We start from the raw sequence: 14131 nt of genomic DNA, 5'->3' as shown, positions 1-14131 counted from the left end.
CGATTCGGAAGAGGGGCGAGTCACTGGGGAAACCCCTGGACCCCCAACATGCGAGAAACCCGCACCAGGTCCATTCAAATTCAAACCTGAATGAACCAAGACTCCTGCTCCTACTCCATTCAAATTCAAACTTGAATGCACCAATACTCCTGCTCCTGCTCCATTCATTGTATATTATTTTAATATAGATCTATCATGTTTTGTCATAAAAAAAAACTATTTTAAAATTTTTTGTTTAAATATAATATATTTAAAAATAAAAAAATAAAAAAAATTCGATATAACAATTTAACATGAGATTTATTTGATATTGTTAGAAAAAAGAAATAAGAAATCAAATGTTGATGACATAACTATGAACACAAACTAATGATAGCAATTTTCTAGATGACTTGGACAATTTTAAATGACTGAAAACATTTATGACTAAGACCAAATGATACGTACATTCTAACTCTTCTTGATTAAACAGATTGAAACAATAAAAGACCTCAACACAATATATATATACCAATTCGGCCGATATAAAAAGTTTAAATTTGACGACGTCATAAAGTAGACAGACATATCTAATGGAACTTCGAATTAACATAAATGACTTTGGAGTTAAGCCGACTTGATAATGGATTCTAAAGCTAATCAGAGGACTACGAACATTTGAGGATGTGTCAGGAGTAGATTATGAATCTTTTGTCCGCTTAATATACAAAGTCTCAATGCAAGGTTTTTTTGTAATCCCTTGCAGTTTGAATTTTATTTATTTCCTATTAGCAAAACATTTGTCTATCATCATACGTTCACGAACATGATCCATGTCAAGCAAAAGAGTGCATCACATGCTTATTTCTCTCTGTAGTCATTTACGTTTTAATGTTCTTGTTTCTTATTTTTCATAAATCATCCAACGATAACAAAAACCGAACCAAATAATATTTTATTCAACCCTTCCAAAATGGAAGTTGATATAGATCTCACAACCTGAATAAACCATACAACTTACTAATTCAAACGGAAAAACAATGCTTTGCCTAGACGAGGGTAATAATTATTGCGAAATGGGAAAAAACAAATCTTAAGTCCATTAGCACTACGATTTTCAGCACCAGATTTAAAGGAGAAAAATCGCCATGCAGGCGAGGATGACAACCATGAAAGCAGAAGCAGCAGAAGACACAGATGGGGCGGCCTTAGATTGTGGTGGTGAGGCGGGTGGTGCAGCTGGTGCAAGATCTGTCGTTGCGGGCAAAACCGTGATTTTGAATTTCATGCCCTTTTTGCAGTGCTCTCCCTCTGCCTTCGAACATAAGAACCACATATTTCCGGCCGTTTTCAATGCAACGCGATCGTTTCCACTTTCTAATACTATAGAGCCTTTTCCCGAGCAATCTTTGAATTCAGCTCCGGTTACAGAATGAACATTATGGATTCCCTTGGTATAATTGAACACTGCATAGTTAATTAGTATAAGAATCTTCTAAACATAATTATAATGAAATGTTAAGAAAATCATATTGAATTTGCTTACCCAGGGTGTCCCCAACCATAAACATATTACTTTCTGCCCAGGCCGTGTAATTGTAATCGAGTTTCCAGTTGCCGTCACCAACCATAATATCTTTGCCCTCCACGCGCCCAGATAGCATGCATGTGAGACATGCAAGCACTAGCACTAGTGTTAAGCTCTTAGGTCCCATGGAGGTCCCGCTGATTGCCATGTGAGAAGCTCTAGGTTTTCTCTAAAAGATGGTAAAATTTATTATATTGAGACACTGGAAACAAGTATTGAGTCTATGCATGTGGTGTTGCGTATATATACAGAGAGGTCATGGACGGCAGATTCTAGTTACAAGTAGAGACGACAGAAAATAGCGGATTAATTGATAAGAGGCCTGCAAGATAGAATATGTAATTGTATAATAGTCTCAATGACTTTCTTCGTTGTAGTAATTGAGAAAACCTAACTGAACGAGCAGGCTAAAAGTTCGACTTTTGTGATTGTATCTTTCATCGATGCCAGAATTCTCCTTCGAAATTACCTTTATGGAGGAGGGATTGCTTCAGTATAAATAAACATTGAGCTATGGTTGAACATCATTGTCTAGTTTTAACATTCACATGCTTAGCTTTCCCTCGATATTTGCTTGTCTTTTGTCTTTCGTATTATGGGAAATCCGCCAACGCAATTTTAAACTATATATATATATATACCTTCAAAGACGAGGAGCAAATGTTATTTCTTTATTTTCTATAATTCTTCCATTTTAAATTGAAAAAAAATGCCAATTTATGTAAGCTGTTTTTTTCTTAAGTAGATTTGTCCTAAGGTGGCCATATCTAAATGTTGACATTTTCAAAATGTGCACCTTAAAAGTGATCTTATAAATGTAGGATTGTCCAATAATATTAGGGGAAAGGATTTCAAAAATATTTTCATGACATATATTAGTAATTTTAAATATAAAGTATTGGAGTATTACTATATATACAACTGGTAATTAGATTTGTATTTTTGAATTACTATTGATGTCATTATCTAAATGAGTATTATTAATAGAAGATTCCTAATCAATACTTAAAGATGACATATCACCTATTAAAAAACTTTAGAAAAGTCAAATCTCATTGTGAACCACAATATAGAAGACAAAATGAATTGATTGATCCAAGGAAAACATGCTAAGCAACAAGAAAAAAATAACAATAAAAAAAATATGACCAAGAATTGCAATAGCTAACATCTTATCAAGACCCACATGTCAAAGGGTTTTATCAAATCTATCACAACTATCCTAATCAACATCTTCAATTCATAACCTCGAATAGAATAGTGAAAAACACATGAGAATGAAAAAACTTCATGAAGAACTATCCTAATTACACACACCATAATTATAAATTTGATCCTGGGAAATAGGGCACGACTGCCATTGAATCTGACCTAGATGATTGTATTTCCATTGCGGTCAGCAGTCAGATGGAATGCCTCTGGAAAATGGGTATGGAGATCGAAGTCCTTAAAGAGCATATTAAGGGTATTGTTGATTCTTTTACAGATAATCCGGGACCAAATAAAAAAAAAACAAAAACCTCCAACTGACCTAGAAAGTGAACGAGGACGTGGACAAGCTAAAATTGAATCATGAAAGTAGGATATGGAATTTGGAGGTGAGTGTTGCAGAAATCAAAGGTAGTTTGAAAAATCTGGTTGAGATCAGCAAGGCCGCCATGAATTATAGTTCAAAAGGTTTATTGAGTGTCAAGAACATGATTACAGATTACAAGGTTGATCCCATTACCAGTGTGACACCTTCAGTCTCTAAGTAAAAGAAGATTGTGAAGGGTGCAGGTGGTTAGATGCCTCGATCCCAAACTACGGCTGGTCCATGTACCCATACTAGGAGTGAGAACCAAGAGCAAGGCAACTCCGGATTTACCATGGACGAGTTGGAGGATATCAATAGGAAAGTGATTAAGAAGAATGCAGAGTTGGTGCATTCTTATCAGTAGGTCTTTGTTTGTGTTGGTCTTAATCATTGGTCTTGTGTAGACTGTTTTCTGGGCTTGGCCCAATTTCATTTTTCTTTAGCTGTTGGTTTCAGACTTTAATGCTTATTTCCAAGTTTTTTGTAAAACTTTTGGGTTTTTGGTCCCTGTAAAACCCATTTACCTTAATAAAAAACAATCACCTTGAGGTTGTCTTTTAGAAAAATATTTAATACCTCTAAAAGGAAAGAGATTTAAATTTTTCTTAGCAAATAATCCAACTAAATAATCCACATTCCATAGAGATAAAAAGTTTAAATAGAAGCAAATTTGAATCTTAAAACTATAAAAATCAACTCTAGTCCAAATAGTCCCCTTGTCATTACCATTTGTCAAGGAGACCCATCTACTTAGAAAAATTTGTGTTTCTATTTAATATTGCCATTATCTCATGTAGAGTAGGATCATTAAAGGGTGAGCTCATTATGATAGAGATTAGGCATCTAGCTCGACTATAAATTATCATCATCTTGATTAATAAAATTCACATCTACATCTAAAGAAAATTTGGCTAGGATCTACATGGGTGTTTGCCTCTCTATAGACATGGAAACTACTAAACTATTCAATGTATCTTTTAAGGGTAATAACTAATTTAATTTATTGTTAATCTCCTAATTTTACAGTCTATTTTTTTAATGCAATTAGTAAGTAATTAGTGAGTCTTGTCATGCCCATAATTTCAAAATGAAAACATGAGACATGCCCTAATTTTCTTTTCTTGAAACAATTTAACGATCATTTTTTTTGAAAAATTATAACAATATAATCTATCATAATGCCTAACATGATGACTATATTGCATACATTTTAATTTCACTCATGCAATGTCTAACAAGAACATCACTCAAATAGTGGGGTGAAGGTTCAAATGAGTTTGAGTGCAATACAGCCTTCTTCTAGACATCGTAATATTGTGAATAACCTAATATAGGGTTAGGTATCTTAAGGAAAGTTAACCTAGGGTTAATCCTTCTTTAAGAGATTTTAGGTAGAATAAAAGTGATCAAGTCCCCATTGGAGTGAGACTTGGAATTAGACCAAAATATTTTCAATATTAATGACATTAATTTAATAGCCAATTTTTATTGAATTCAGTTACCTTGAAACATAATTGCCATCATACACTACTTTGTAGTTTTATAGTTGTGAAAGTCCCAACACATGAATTTAAATAGGTAGTTTAGTGGTGATTTATCAAGTTTAAATAAACTATTATTTCTATCACAAACAATTAAATGAGAACTCACTTTAATTTTTAATTTTTCTTCCTTAGACAACTAGAAAGTCTAATTGGTCATTTAGACAAGTAAATGAGAACTCACTTATTAATTTATGTTAAACTAAAAAAATTAAAACTAATTAATTGATACAAGTTGCAATCAATAAGCCCCATAACTAAACTTGAATTTTAGAGATTATAATTATATTCTTTTTTAACAACAATCCAAATCTTGAGAACTATTAATTATCGTAACCATTTAGGAAATCTCTTTTTTGTTTTATGAAAGTGAATTGTAATAGTCGGTTTCTTCAATTCAACACTTATATGCTTCAAGTGACTAGTTTATAAGGGGATTTAACAGTTAGTTCTTCATGTGAGTTTCACCACCATAGATAACAACTCCAATAAATTTCTTGTACAAATATTTATATACGTACACATGCAACTCATTAATTATGATATTAATTAAAAATTATATATTTCAAATTATTTATATATAGTATATAAACACTTTATTAATCAATGATGAACATAGAACTAAATTTAAATTATTCTTTTACATTACACGTACGATAATTTTTTTTGAATAAAAGGTGTAAAAACTTTATTGAAGATCAGACCCAAAAAATACAAGGAGGACTAGAGCTCTAAGGCCCTTCACAAAAAGAACCCTAGGCCTAGACCAAGCTCAATCAACATCCTAACTCTCCATGTCCTCAGCAAGAATCTTCTGCAAGATTTGACAATAATCTGGGGAGAGTTGCTCCCATCCTTCCATCTTCCAATCACTATCATGTTCTGAGGCCCACTTAGCCAAACAATCGGCCGCTCTATTCCATTCAAGGGGAATGTGGATGAAAGACACCTGCTCCATTAAAGAACTAATCTAAAGGATTTGATGCACAATCCCTGCCAGCTACCAATGAGTCCCATTCATCTTCTGCTCAGTGAACAGATTAACAATAATTTGTGAATCCGATTCATAGATAACCTTCCTACAACCCAACTCCCAGGCCCTCTCTAGGGCGTAGAGAATAGCAAGACCCTCCATGTAATTATTGGATTGCCTCCCTTTATGCACCAAAAAGAGGAAGACCACTTCTCCCATACAGTTCTGACCTATCCCCCCACCCCAGTTGGGCCTGGGTTACCCCTAGAAGAGCCATAGGTGTTAATCTTAATAATCCCATCCAGAGGGGGGCTCCACTTTCCAACCCTTTGGACTTTCTTCCTAGCACCCCTACCTTTTCTGACACAAGTGGAAGCAGGAGACAACTCATGCCACCCCAATCTGCTCACAATGTCTACCTCGTCTCTATTCAAAGGAAGATTCACCTCACACTTCACTTCCACCATCTCCCGAATCATAACCATGGTTCTATTCCATACTTGCTGCACTAACAGTCTTGCTTCGCAAAAGATCCTTTTGTTCCTTTCAAGCCAAATCTACCAGAGTATGAAGATGGGCCCAATGTACCAGACCGTCTGAAGGAAGGAGGACAAAATAGGTGGTCTGCCCAAACTGCTCCAAAAATCCACTAGAGAGTCCGCATGGACACATGGACTCTTCCACACCCCTCACCAATAGTGCCAAATAAGCATAGAGAAGGGGGATTTGAAGAACAAATGTGAGGAATCTTCTTCCCCATTACCACACAAAGCACAAATAGAAGGCCCCAAGAATCCCCTCTTTCAAATATTATCCTAAGTTAGGCATCTATTCAAAGCCAGAGTCCAAGCGAAGCAATTAAACTTTGGCCAAGAGAAACTGTTCCAAGCCTGTTTCCACCAATGCACCTCTCTACCCTCCAACCTTCTATTCAAAAGAACCCGGTAACCACTAGCAACAGTAAAGATGCCTTTAGGATTTGGAGACTAGGCAAGTCCATCCTTGCCCTTGAGAGCATTGCAATGTCTATTTGCTAGAATGCCTTGTAGCTCAGCACACTCTTCCTCCATCCCAACAACCGGCCACTCGCTAGGAGCCTTCCACCTCTCCATCTCCAACTGCCCACACCAGAAGACCGCCTTGAAGTCACTCACCCTAGACCACCCTGCCTCAAGGAATCTTTGGCTAAGGTTCCCAAGATTGGGAAATTGCACAAGGATGGGGGGTACCCATCCTAAGAGTCGTTCCAGAAAAGGACCTCCTCCCCCCTCTTGCAGATCCAAAAGAGTCCCTCCTTAATGAGAGAGGCCCCCTTCTTGAGAGTATACCAAATCGTTGAGCCTTTTCCCTCAAGCGGGTATCTTGGAAACTCTTGAACTGGGACCCTCTACATATACTTGAAAGCCAAAAGCTTAGCCCACCCATGATCTTGCTCGACGCACCACCTCCAATATAGTTTAGCCACCAGAGCCTCCCCGAATAAAATAGCCTACCGTAAACTAAGCCCCCCCGACTGTCTCGGGCTACACACCAGGTCCCAATTGACCAGACTCCATTTGGAGGAGGATAGATTGCCTGCCCATAAGAATTTTCTTGCCAAAGAGTCCATTTCCTTCAAGAACCACATAGGAGCCACTTGAAGCATACAACGATAAATTGGAAGAGCCTGAACCACCGACTGAATCAATTGCACCCTCCTAGTGAAAGATAACCATATGTGCATCCAATGTTCCACCTTCGAGCAAAATTTATCCAAAATACCTTGCCATGACTCCTAAGGAGGATTACGAGGAGAGATAGGAATACCCAGATAGGTCATGGGCAGAGCACCCACTTGGAACCTCAAGATCAGAGCAATCCTCCATTGAATAGCTCCAGGAGTGTTGAAGAAAAGAATAGAAGACTTGTTTTCATTGATTAACTGACCTGAGGCTGCCAGATAGACATCCAAAACCTTATGCAGATTAGTAGCTTCACTGATCCAAGCAAGACCCATCAAGGTCATGTCATCAACAAACTACAAATGGGACTGAGGCTGCAAATCATTACCCCAACTCCAACTCTAAATACTACCCAGACCCACATTATGCTTAATCAACCTCCCAAAACCCTTAGCCAGGAGAATGAATAAGTAAGGGGAGAGGGGATCCCCCTGGTGAAGGCCCCTAGTCACACTGAATAGCTCTGTGTGATCACCATTAATAAGCACTGAGAAAGAGGTGGACGTGACACAACTCATAACCCATTGGCTCTAATCCTTAGCAAAGCCAATCGACCTGAGGATCTTCAGGAGGAAGGACTAGTGGACTCTATCGTAAGCCTTAGCCATATCCAATTTGATAAACATAGCTTTTTCCTTGGAGGATGCCATAGAGTGAATGGTCTCCGTAGCAATTACCACACCATCCAAAATTTGACACCCTTCCACAAACCCGCTCTGTTCCTCTGAGATAACAACCCCCAAACACTTCTTCAGCCTCTCTGCTATCAGCTTAGATATGATCTTGTATATCACATTACAGAGAGATATAGGGTGGAACTGGCCTAACCTGTTGGCTCCATCACACTTAGGGATTAGCACAATGAAGGTTGCATTCAAGGCCCGAAGCATCTGTTTGTTCCTCTGGGACTCTTGGACTACTTCGAGTAAGTCCAATTTGATGATATCCTAGAACTCTTGAAAGAATTCAACCAGAAACCCATCCGGACCTAAAATTTTTCCTTTCCTCATGTGAAAAACAATCCGCTCAAGTTCTTCCAACAAAATAGGGCCTAGAAGCTGCTCATTCATTTCCCTAGACAGAAGAGGAGGAATGTAAGCGAGGACTTGGTTCTCCTCCACCAAATCCCCCTGAGGATCTGCACTGAAGAGGGATCGGAAATACTGAAGAGCCTCCCTAGAAATCTCCTACAAGGATAATAACATCTCACCTCTATCATTGACTAGAGCGGAAATGGAGTTCCCATGGCGTCTTGCCTTCACAAAGTTGAAAAAGAAAGTTGTGTTCTTATCACCTGCTTGAAGCCAATCAATGCGAGCTCTCAGTTTCCTAGTAAATTTCTTCCCTGAGTTCCCATTCCTCTAAAGCCTTGAGGGCCCTATCATCCTTCCTAAGCAAGGCTTCAGACAAGCCCTGCTCTTTGATTTCACTTGTGATGCCATTTAACACTGTTTGGGCGGCTTTCTTAGCTTGAAAAATGTTTCCGAAACCCTTCCTATTCCACTGTTTGAGCTGAAACTTAACAAACTGCAGCTGCTTAGCAAAAGTAAACATGGCAATGCCAAAGGCCGACCTCCCCTTCCTCCACCACTGCTCAACTAGAGCGTGTAGAGTAGGATCCCGAAGCCACATAAGTTGGAATTTGAAGGAAGGAGAGTGAGAAACCTGGGCTGAAGAAGAGACCAGCTATATAGGCCAATGGTCAGACCCTCTCCAGTCCAGAATCTTAGATCTTGTGGACCACCCCCCACCAACCCAACAACTGGAAACCAGGAACCTGTCCAGCCTTTCAGCAATCCAACACTCCCCCACTCTCCTATTGTTCCATGTGAACAAACCGTTGCTAGACTTAATGTCAATCAGATGCAAGGTAGATATACTATCCCAAAAGAGATAAGAAGAGGGATCCAGTTGCATGACTCCCCCCTTCTTCTCACTCAACTTAATGATAGCATTAAATTCTCCCGCCATAATCCAAGGATGAAAAGGGACCAACCTTCGCATAAAAGAGATATGAGACCAAAGGTTTTGCTTGCCCAAAAAATTAGTGGGGGCATAGATATTATTGAACAAGATATGGTCTCTAGTCTCAAGACTTGAGGCAACCCTAGATCATGACGATCTAGAAGCCACCCACCAGATAGGGCGAATCTTTGAAGGATTCCACAAGCATGCCACTCCCCCAGAAGAGCCAGCAACCCCAATACACTGACACTCGCCTTGCCCCCATAACTTGGGCACCAACCCCATCATACTCTCCAGCAAAAGTTTAGTTTCTTGTAGAAACAGGACATCAGGTGAATGATTCGTAATCAAATCCGGAACAACTTTTTGTCTAGGGCTGTTGTTCAAGCCCCTCACATTCCATGAAAGCATAATCATTTAGGAGGATCGGAAAAGTGAGAATCCAAAGTCTTTACTGACCCCGACTCAACCAAATTTTCTCCCATCAATTTGATTTTATCCAAATCCTTCTTCTTGTCGGCCTTTGAGTTTTTCTCCAAAACACTCTTCTTAAACTCTTTCTGATGAAGACCCAAGTGAGCCGAGGACTTAATGTTTTTAGCTCTAGTCGATTCCACTTTCAGAGCTATTGGGGAGCCCTCCCTCCCCACCAAATTCACCTCTGAGATAGGAGAGAGTCTCACCTCAGCCCTTGCAATCTGCTCCAACTCCATTAGTTGGCTTCCAGTCACTAGCAAGGCTTGGGTAAAATCCTCCATAACTCTTTTCGAACCCCCCACTAAAGCACCTTGGTCCAACGGGGTTAGCCCCAGATTCACTTCTTGTTGGCTGAGGTTGTCCAATGCTTCAAATCTATTAAAGGTATCCTCCTCATGTCTCTCCTGAAGGGACCTCTTCTGGCCATGATTTCTATTCCTTGTCTTAAATGAAACAAAACCATCAGCACCCACCACCTCGGCTGCTATAGCAGCTTTTCCTTTATCAGTCCTATCTTGGCTCTGGGCCGGTTGTTGAGGCTGGCAAACCACTAGTTTATATCTAGGACACTTACGTTGTAAATGACCATACTCATGGCACAGACGACAACGAAAAGGTAATGTCTTATAGTCTAACTGCTGAACCCAAGAGTAAGAACAAGCACACATATCTATAGCATCTGGTAAAGGTTTACTAAGATCAATTTCCACACAGATGCACGCAAAAGTCATTACCTTTCTCCCTAGGGTTTGCAAAGAGGATCCCACTGGTTTCCCAAGCAGTGCAGCCAACATCCGTAACACCTCCTCCCAACAACACTCCACTGCAAACCGTGGTAAGCAAACCCACACAGGAACCCTATTTGGGAGCTCCTCCGAAGGGTTAAACCTCTCATGCCAAGGTTTGATAAACAACCCCACCTGGTTGTAAAATACGGGTCTCCTTCAAAGACCCTATTGCGATCCTCCATATAGTTGAAAGTAACCATGAAATAGTTGCTCGCCAAAAGCATAATCTCAATTTCCCCGTCCGGCACCCAAGTCCTCTGCGTCGAATTCTCCAAGAACTGTAGGGAGACCTACATTCCCAAAAAATTGCAGTAAAGAGAGTGCTTTGAAAAGTACTCAACATCTTCATCTATCATCTCGGGGGGAATAACCAGCTTCGGCCTTTCACTGTATCTCTCGAGACCAGCACTTCTACATCCCAGATCTGAGGAGAAAAGATTATTGGAAAATGTCTTCATATTCTGAAGTGGGGGTTTTGAACCCACCGCAGCATGAGAGTCCATGGTTGGGGCCCCCTGTGAGGCCTCCCCACCAAAGCCTGACATCGGCTCGCAAAAAGAGTTAAAATGCACCAAATGACAGCCAAAGACCAAACCCGGATAGGCCCTTGAGAAAACATAGCCCCCCGAGAGTCAACCCCTACCAAGCTACTCCTCCAAAGCAACCAACCAAGCCCCCCCAACCCCATGGGAGACCTGTAGGGATCCAACTGCCCGCAGTAGCCTGAACCCCCAACACCCCCGCAACACAAACCACCCCTCGGTGACCAGCAAGGAAGCCCCGCCACCCCCAGCCACACCCCCACCGCTCTCCCCTGACACCCTTCACCTCCCTCCCCCTTTGCACCAGTTGCACCTGCGCCCACGAGCTAGGGCTTCAAAACCCTAGCTCGGCCGCTAGCCCAACCTGCACGCGAGCCATCGCTATTCCGCTAAACCAAGATTTTCCAATTTGACAAACACCATCACACATATGATAATTTAAACACATATTGAAATTTAAAATTTATTTCCCAATGATAATCTTAAACTAAAACTAATGCCATCTTCCACTAAGCATAAAAGATATAATTACATTTAATTCAAATAAATATTTTCTTGTTCATATTGTCCCTTTTTTTGTTTTTGTTAATTCGAGTTAATAGTTACAATTTATAGGTAATCATTTAAATTGTTATTCACTCCCTACTACCATGCTTTGAGATGAAAAGCCTATGTTGGAAAAAAGGAACACTGAGAGAGGGCGGGGGGGGCATGAATGAGTGTTATGTAATTTTTAACTTTACTAACCCGTTCTTTCAACCACTTTATGCAAATGAAGAAAAGTAAAGTGTAGAAACAAAGCAAAGATCAGGAACACCATAACACCAACATTTTTGCATAAAAACTCGGGTAAGGAAAAAACAATGGTGGGATTCAAACCCATAATATTAATATACTCTATTAGAAGTATACAAATATTAGTTAAGGGGAATGCACATTCATTTAGGTACACTACTTAGAGCTCACTTCTCAATTACAAGTAAGGGCTACAACCCTGGAAGGTTCACTGCCCTACAAATGATTACATAAAATAATTGTAATGTCTGAAGTTCTGATGAATAACATCTACATATGCCAAAGACAATTCCGGTTAAGTACAAAATACTATATCTTACTCAACTTTGCAACATTTCTCTGTTATGATATTCTACATCATATCAGAGCATAAATCCTTCAACCGCAAACATGAATCTGCACACAATCGCTCATACATGCATCACACACAATCGCTCATACATGCATCACACATAACCATCGATCACTAAAATAATCAAATGAAGTCGTCAAGTATATATCCGCATCACGGAATAAGGACGTCATCATGTCGACTTCAAGAACACAACACAAAAGATTAAACATGTACACAAGTTGACTCAATTCAATTAACACCAATCATGTGGACCAAAACAAAATGTCCATATTCTTCCTACATGTCGACTCACTAACCTTGAACACACAAACAATCACCAAAATCACTCCATATGATTTGCACAATGGATCTCACATGCTACTGCTTATAACCACTTTTCTAGCCAAAAACTTGCCTATTGGATCTTGTTGGTGTTTGAAATAAGCCACACTCAGACCAACGATGGATTGGTCCAAGAGGGGCCAGTAGCTCAGTGGTAGAGCACTCCAGTAGTGTATGGAAGGTCCTAGGTTTGAGTCCTAGCTGGTCCATGTCTCAACATGGTATCAGAGCCAGGTCCAGGCTAGGAGCCCCAAGCACATGAGAGGTGTGGCTTAAGGGGGGGTGTTGGTGTTTGAAATAAGCCACACCCAGACCGATGATGGAATGGTCCAAGAGGGGCCGGTATCTCAGTGGTAGAGCGCTCCAGTAGCATATGGAAGGTCCTAGGTTCGAGTCCTAGCTGGTCCATGTCTCAACAAATCTTCCAACTTACCCCAAACTTATCATCGGAGGCCAAAAACCTAGAATAAGGCATATTACATGCCCACAATGCTTCTCCAAGATCCACAAATGAAAATAAACAACACAAATGATCCACTAACCAACAAACTATATACTCTACTAGATACATTATTCTTCATTCTGGACCTTGCAAATACTTAATCAATCTTCTGGTATGAATAAATTATGACTTGCAGATAGAATATCAAACACTAGTGGCCATCAATGAAAACATTTGTACATACATGCAGTGTCTCTTTCCAACAATCTCCCCCTTTGGCATTGATGGCAACATTTAGTGAAAAAGGACTAAGTGTCGAACTAAAACCAAAATACATACACTACAAACAAAAAAGTAATCTCTGGATTCCAAAGAATCAAAGAACTCCCCCTAGGATCAACATTTTTGGCTTCTCTACACTCCCCCTTTGACCTCAATGGCAATGGTAGGGTCCCAAAAATAAAAAATTGAAGCCATATGTACCAAGAGACTTAACTCACAAAAACTTAAAGATATCTGCATAGGAATTCTTCAGTGTGATGAAGTGACTATCCCAATCCTTTTGCAGATTCTCCAAGACCATTACAAATCTACTAAACAAGTAATATTGTGCCTTTTTAGTCTTGAGATCTTCTCGTTCATTATCAATCAAAGCATTGTGCACATCTTGCAAGGTACTAAGCATTACATCCAGCTTGGGAGCAATGTGGTTCCTAAGTCTTTTGACTCTTCCAATTATCCTTTCTTGGCCATAGCTCAGACTCTAGATCTTCTCAAGCAATGAGATTACTTGATCTTCATGATTATTCAAATAATTTGTCAAAGGATCCACCAACTTAGATATGCTTTCTAACTGATTCCTATGCTCCTGAGACTTCTTCTCAATATCCACAGTGAACTTGTTCAAGGATAGACATGATTTATACAAGTTTCCACCTTCAAACATTGCATCCTACATGCTCTTCACACACTCTCCTAATGTGGCTCTATCTTTTGTAATCATTTTCTTCAAAGTTCAGAGCCTTTTAGTATAAAAATCATTTTGAGCCTTCTCCTCAGCAGATTTAT

General features: G+C 39.6%; 2 protein-coding genes across 2 annotated transcripts; both read right to left on the bottom strand.

The window, feature by feature from the left end:
• Window positions 1–1108: 1108 nt before the first annotated feature.
• LOC131069261 (blue copper protein 1a-like) lies at window positions 1109–1715 on the bottom strand. Its single transcript, XM_058004625.2, has 2 exons — window positions 1526–1715; window positions 1109–1446 (listed from the first exon to the last, which is right to left on the bottom strand). Exons 1-2 carry the CDS (start codon window positions 1713–1715, stop codon window positions 1109–1111), a joined length of 528 nt encoding a protein of 175 aa, XP_057860608.2.
• Window positions 1716–8707: 6992 nt separating this feature from the next.
• On the bottom strand, window positions 8708–9349 carry LOC131857894 (uncharacterized). Its single transcript, XM_059210673.1, has 2 exons — window positions 9149–9349; window positions 8708–9064 (listed from the first exon to the last, which is right to left on the bottom strand). Exons 1-2 carry the CDS (start codon window positions 9347–9349, stop codon window positions 8708–8710), a joined length of 558 nt encoding a protein of 185 aa, XP_059066656.1.
• Between the last annotated feature and the right edge of the window lie 4782 nt (window positions 9350–14131).

This window comes from Cryptomeria japonica, chromosome 8, assembly GCF_030272615.1.
Source record: "Cryptomeria japonica chromosome 8, Sugi_1.0, whole genome shotgun sequence".
Classification (NCBI taxonomy): domain Eukaryota; kingdom Viridiplantae; phylum Streptophyta; class Pinopsida; order Cupressales; family Cupressaceae; genus Cryptomeria; species Cryptomeria japonica.
This window is presented reverse-complemented; position numbering and strand designations above follow the sequence as displayed.

What these genes read in the sequence shown, in the direction of transcription:
- LOC131069261 (XM_058004625.2), bottom strand. Translation starts at nt 1,715, where the DNA reads ATGGCAATCAGCGGGACCTCCATGGGACCTAAGAGCTTAACACTAGTG. An exon ending in TATGGTTGGGGACACCCTGG is followed by an intron (nt 1,447 to 1,525) that starts GTAAGCAAATTC and finishes TTAACTATGCAG; the next exon opens with TGTTCAATTATACCAAGGGA.
- LOC131857894 (XM_059210673.1), bottom strand. Translation starts at nt 9,349, where the DNA reads ATGGCGGGAGAATTTAATGCTATCATTAAGTTGAGTGAGAAGAAGGGG. An exon ending in AAAGGCTGGACAGGTTCCTG is followed by an intron (nt 9,065 to 9,148) that starts GTTTCCAGTTGT and finishes TGGCCTATATAG; the next exon opens with CTGGTCTCTTCTTCAGCCCA.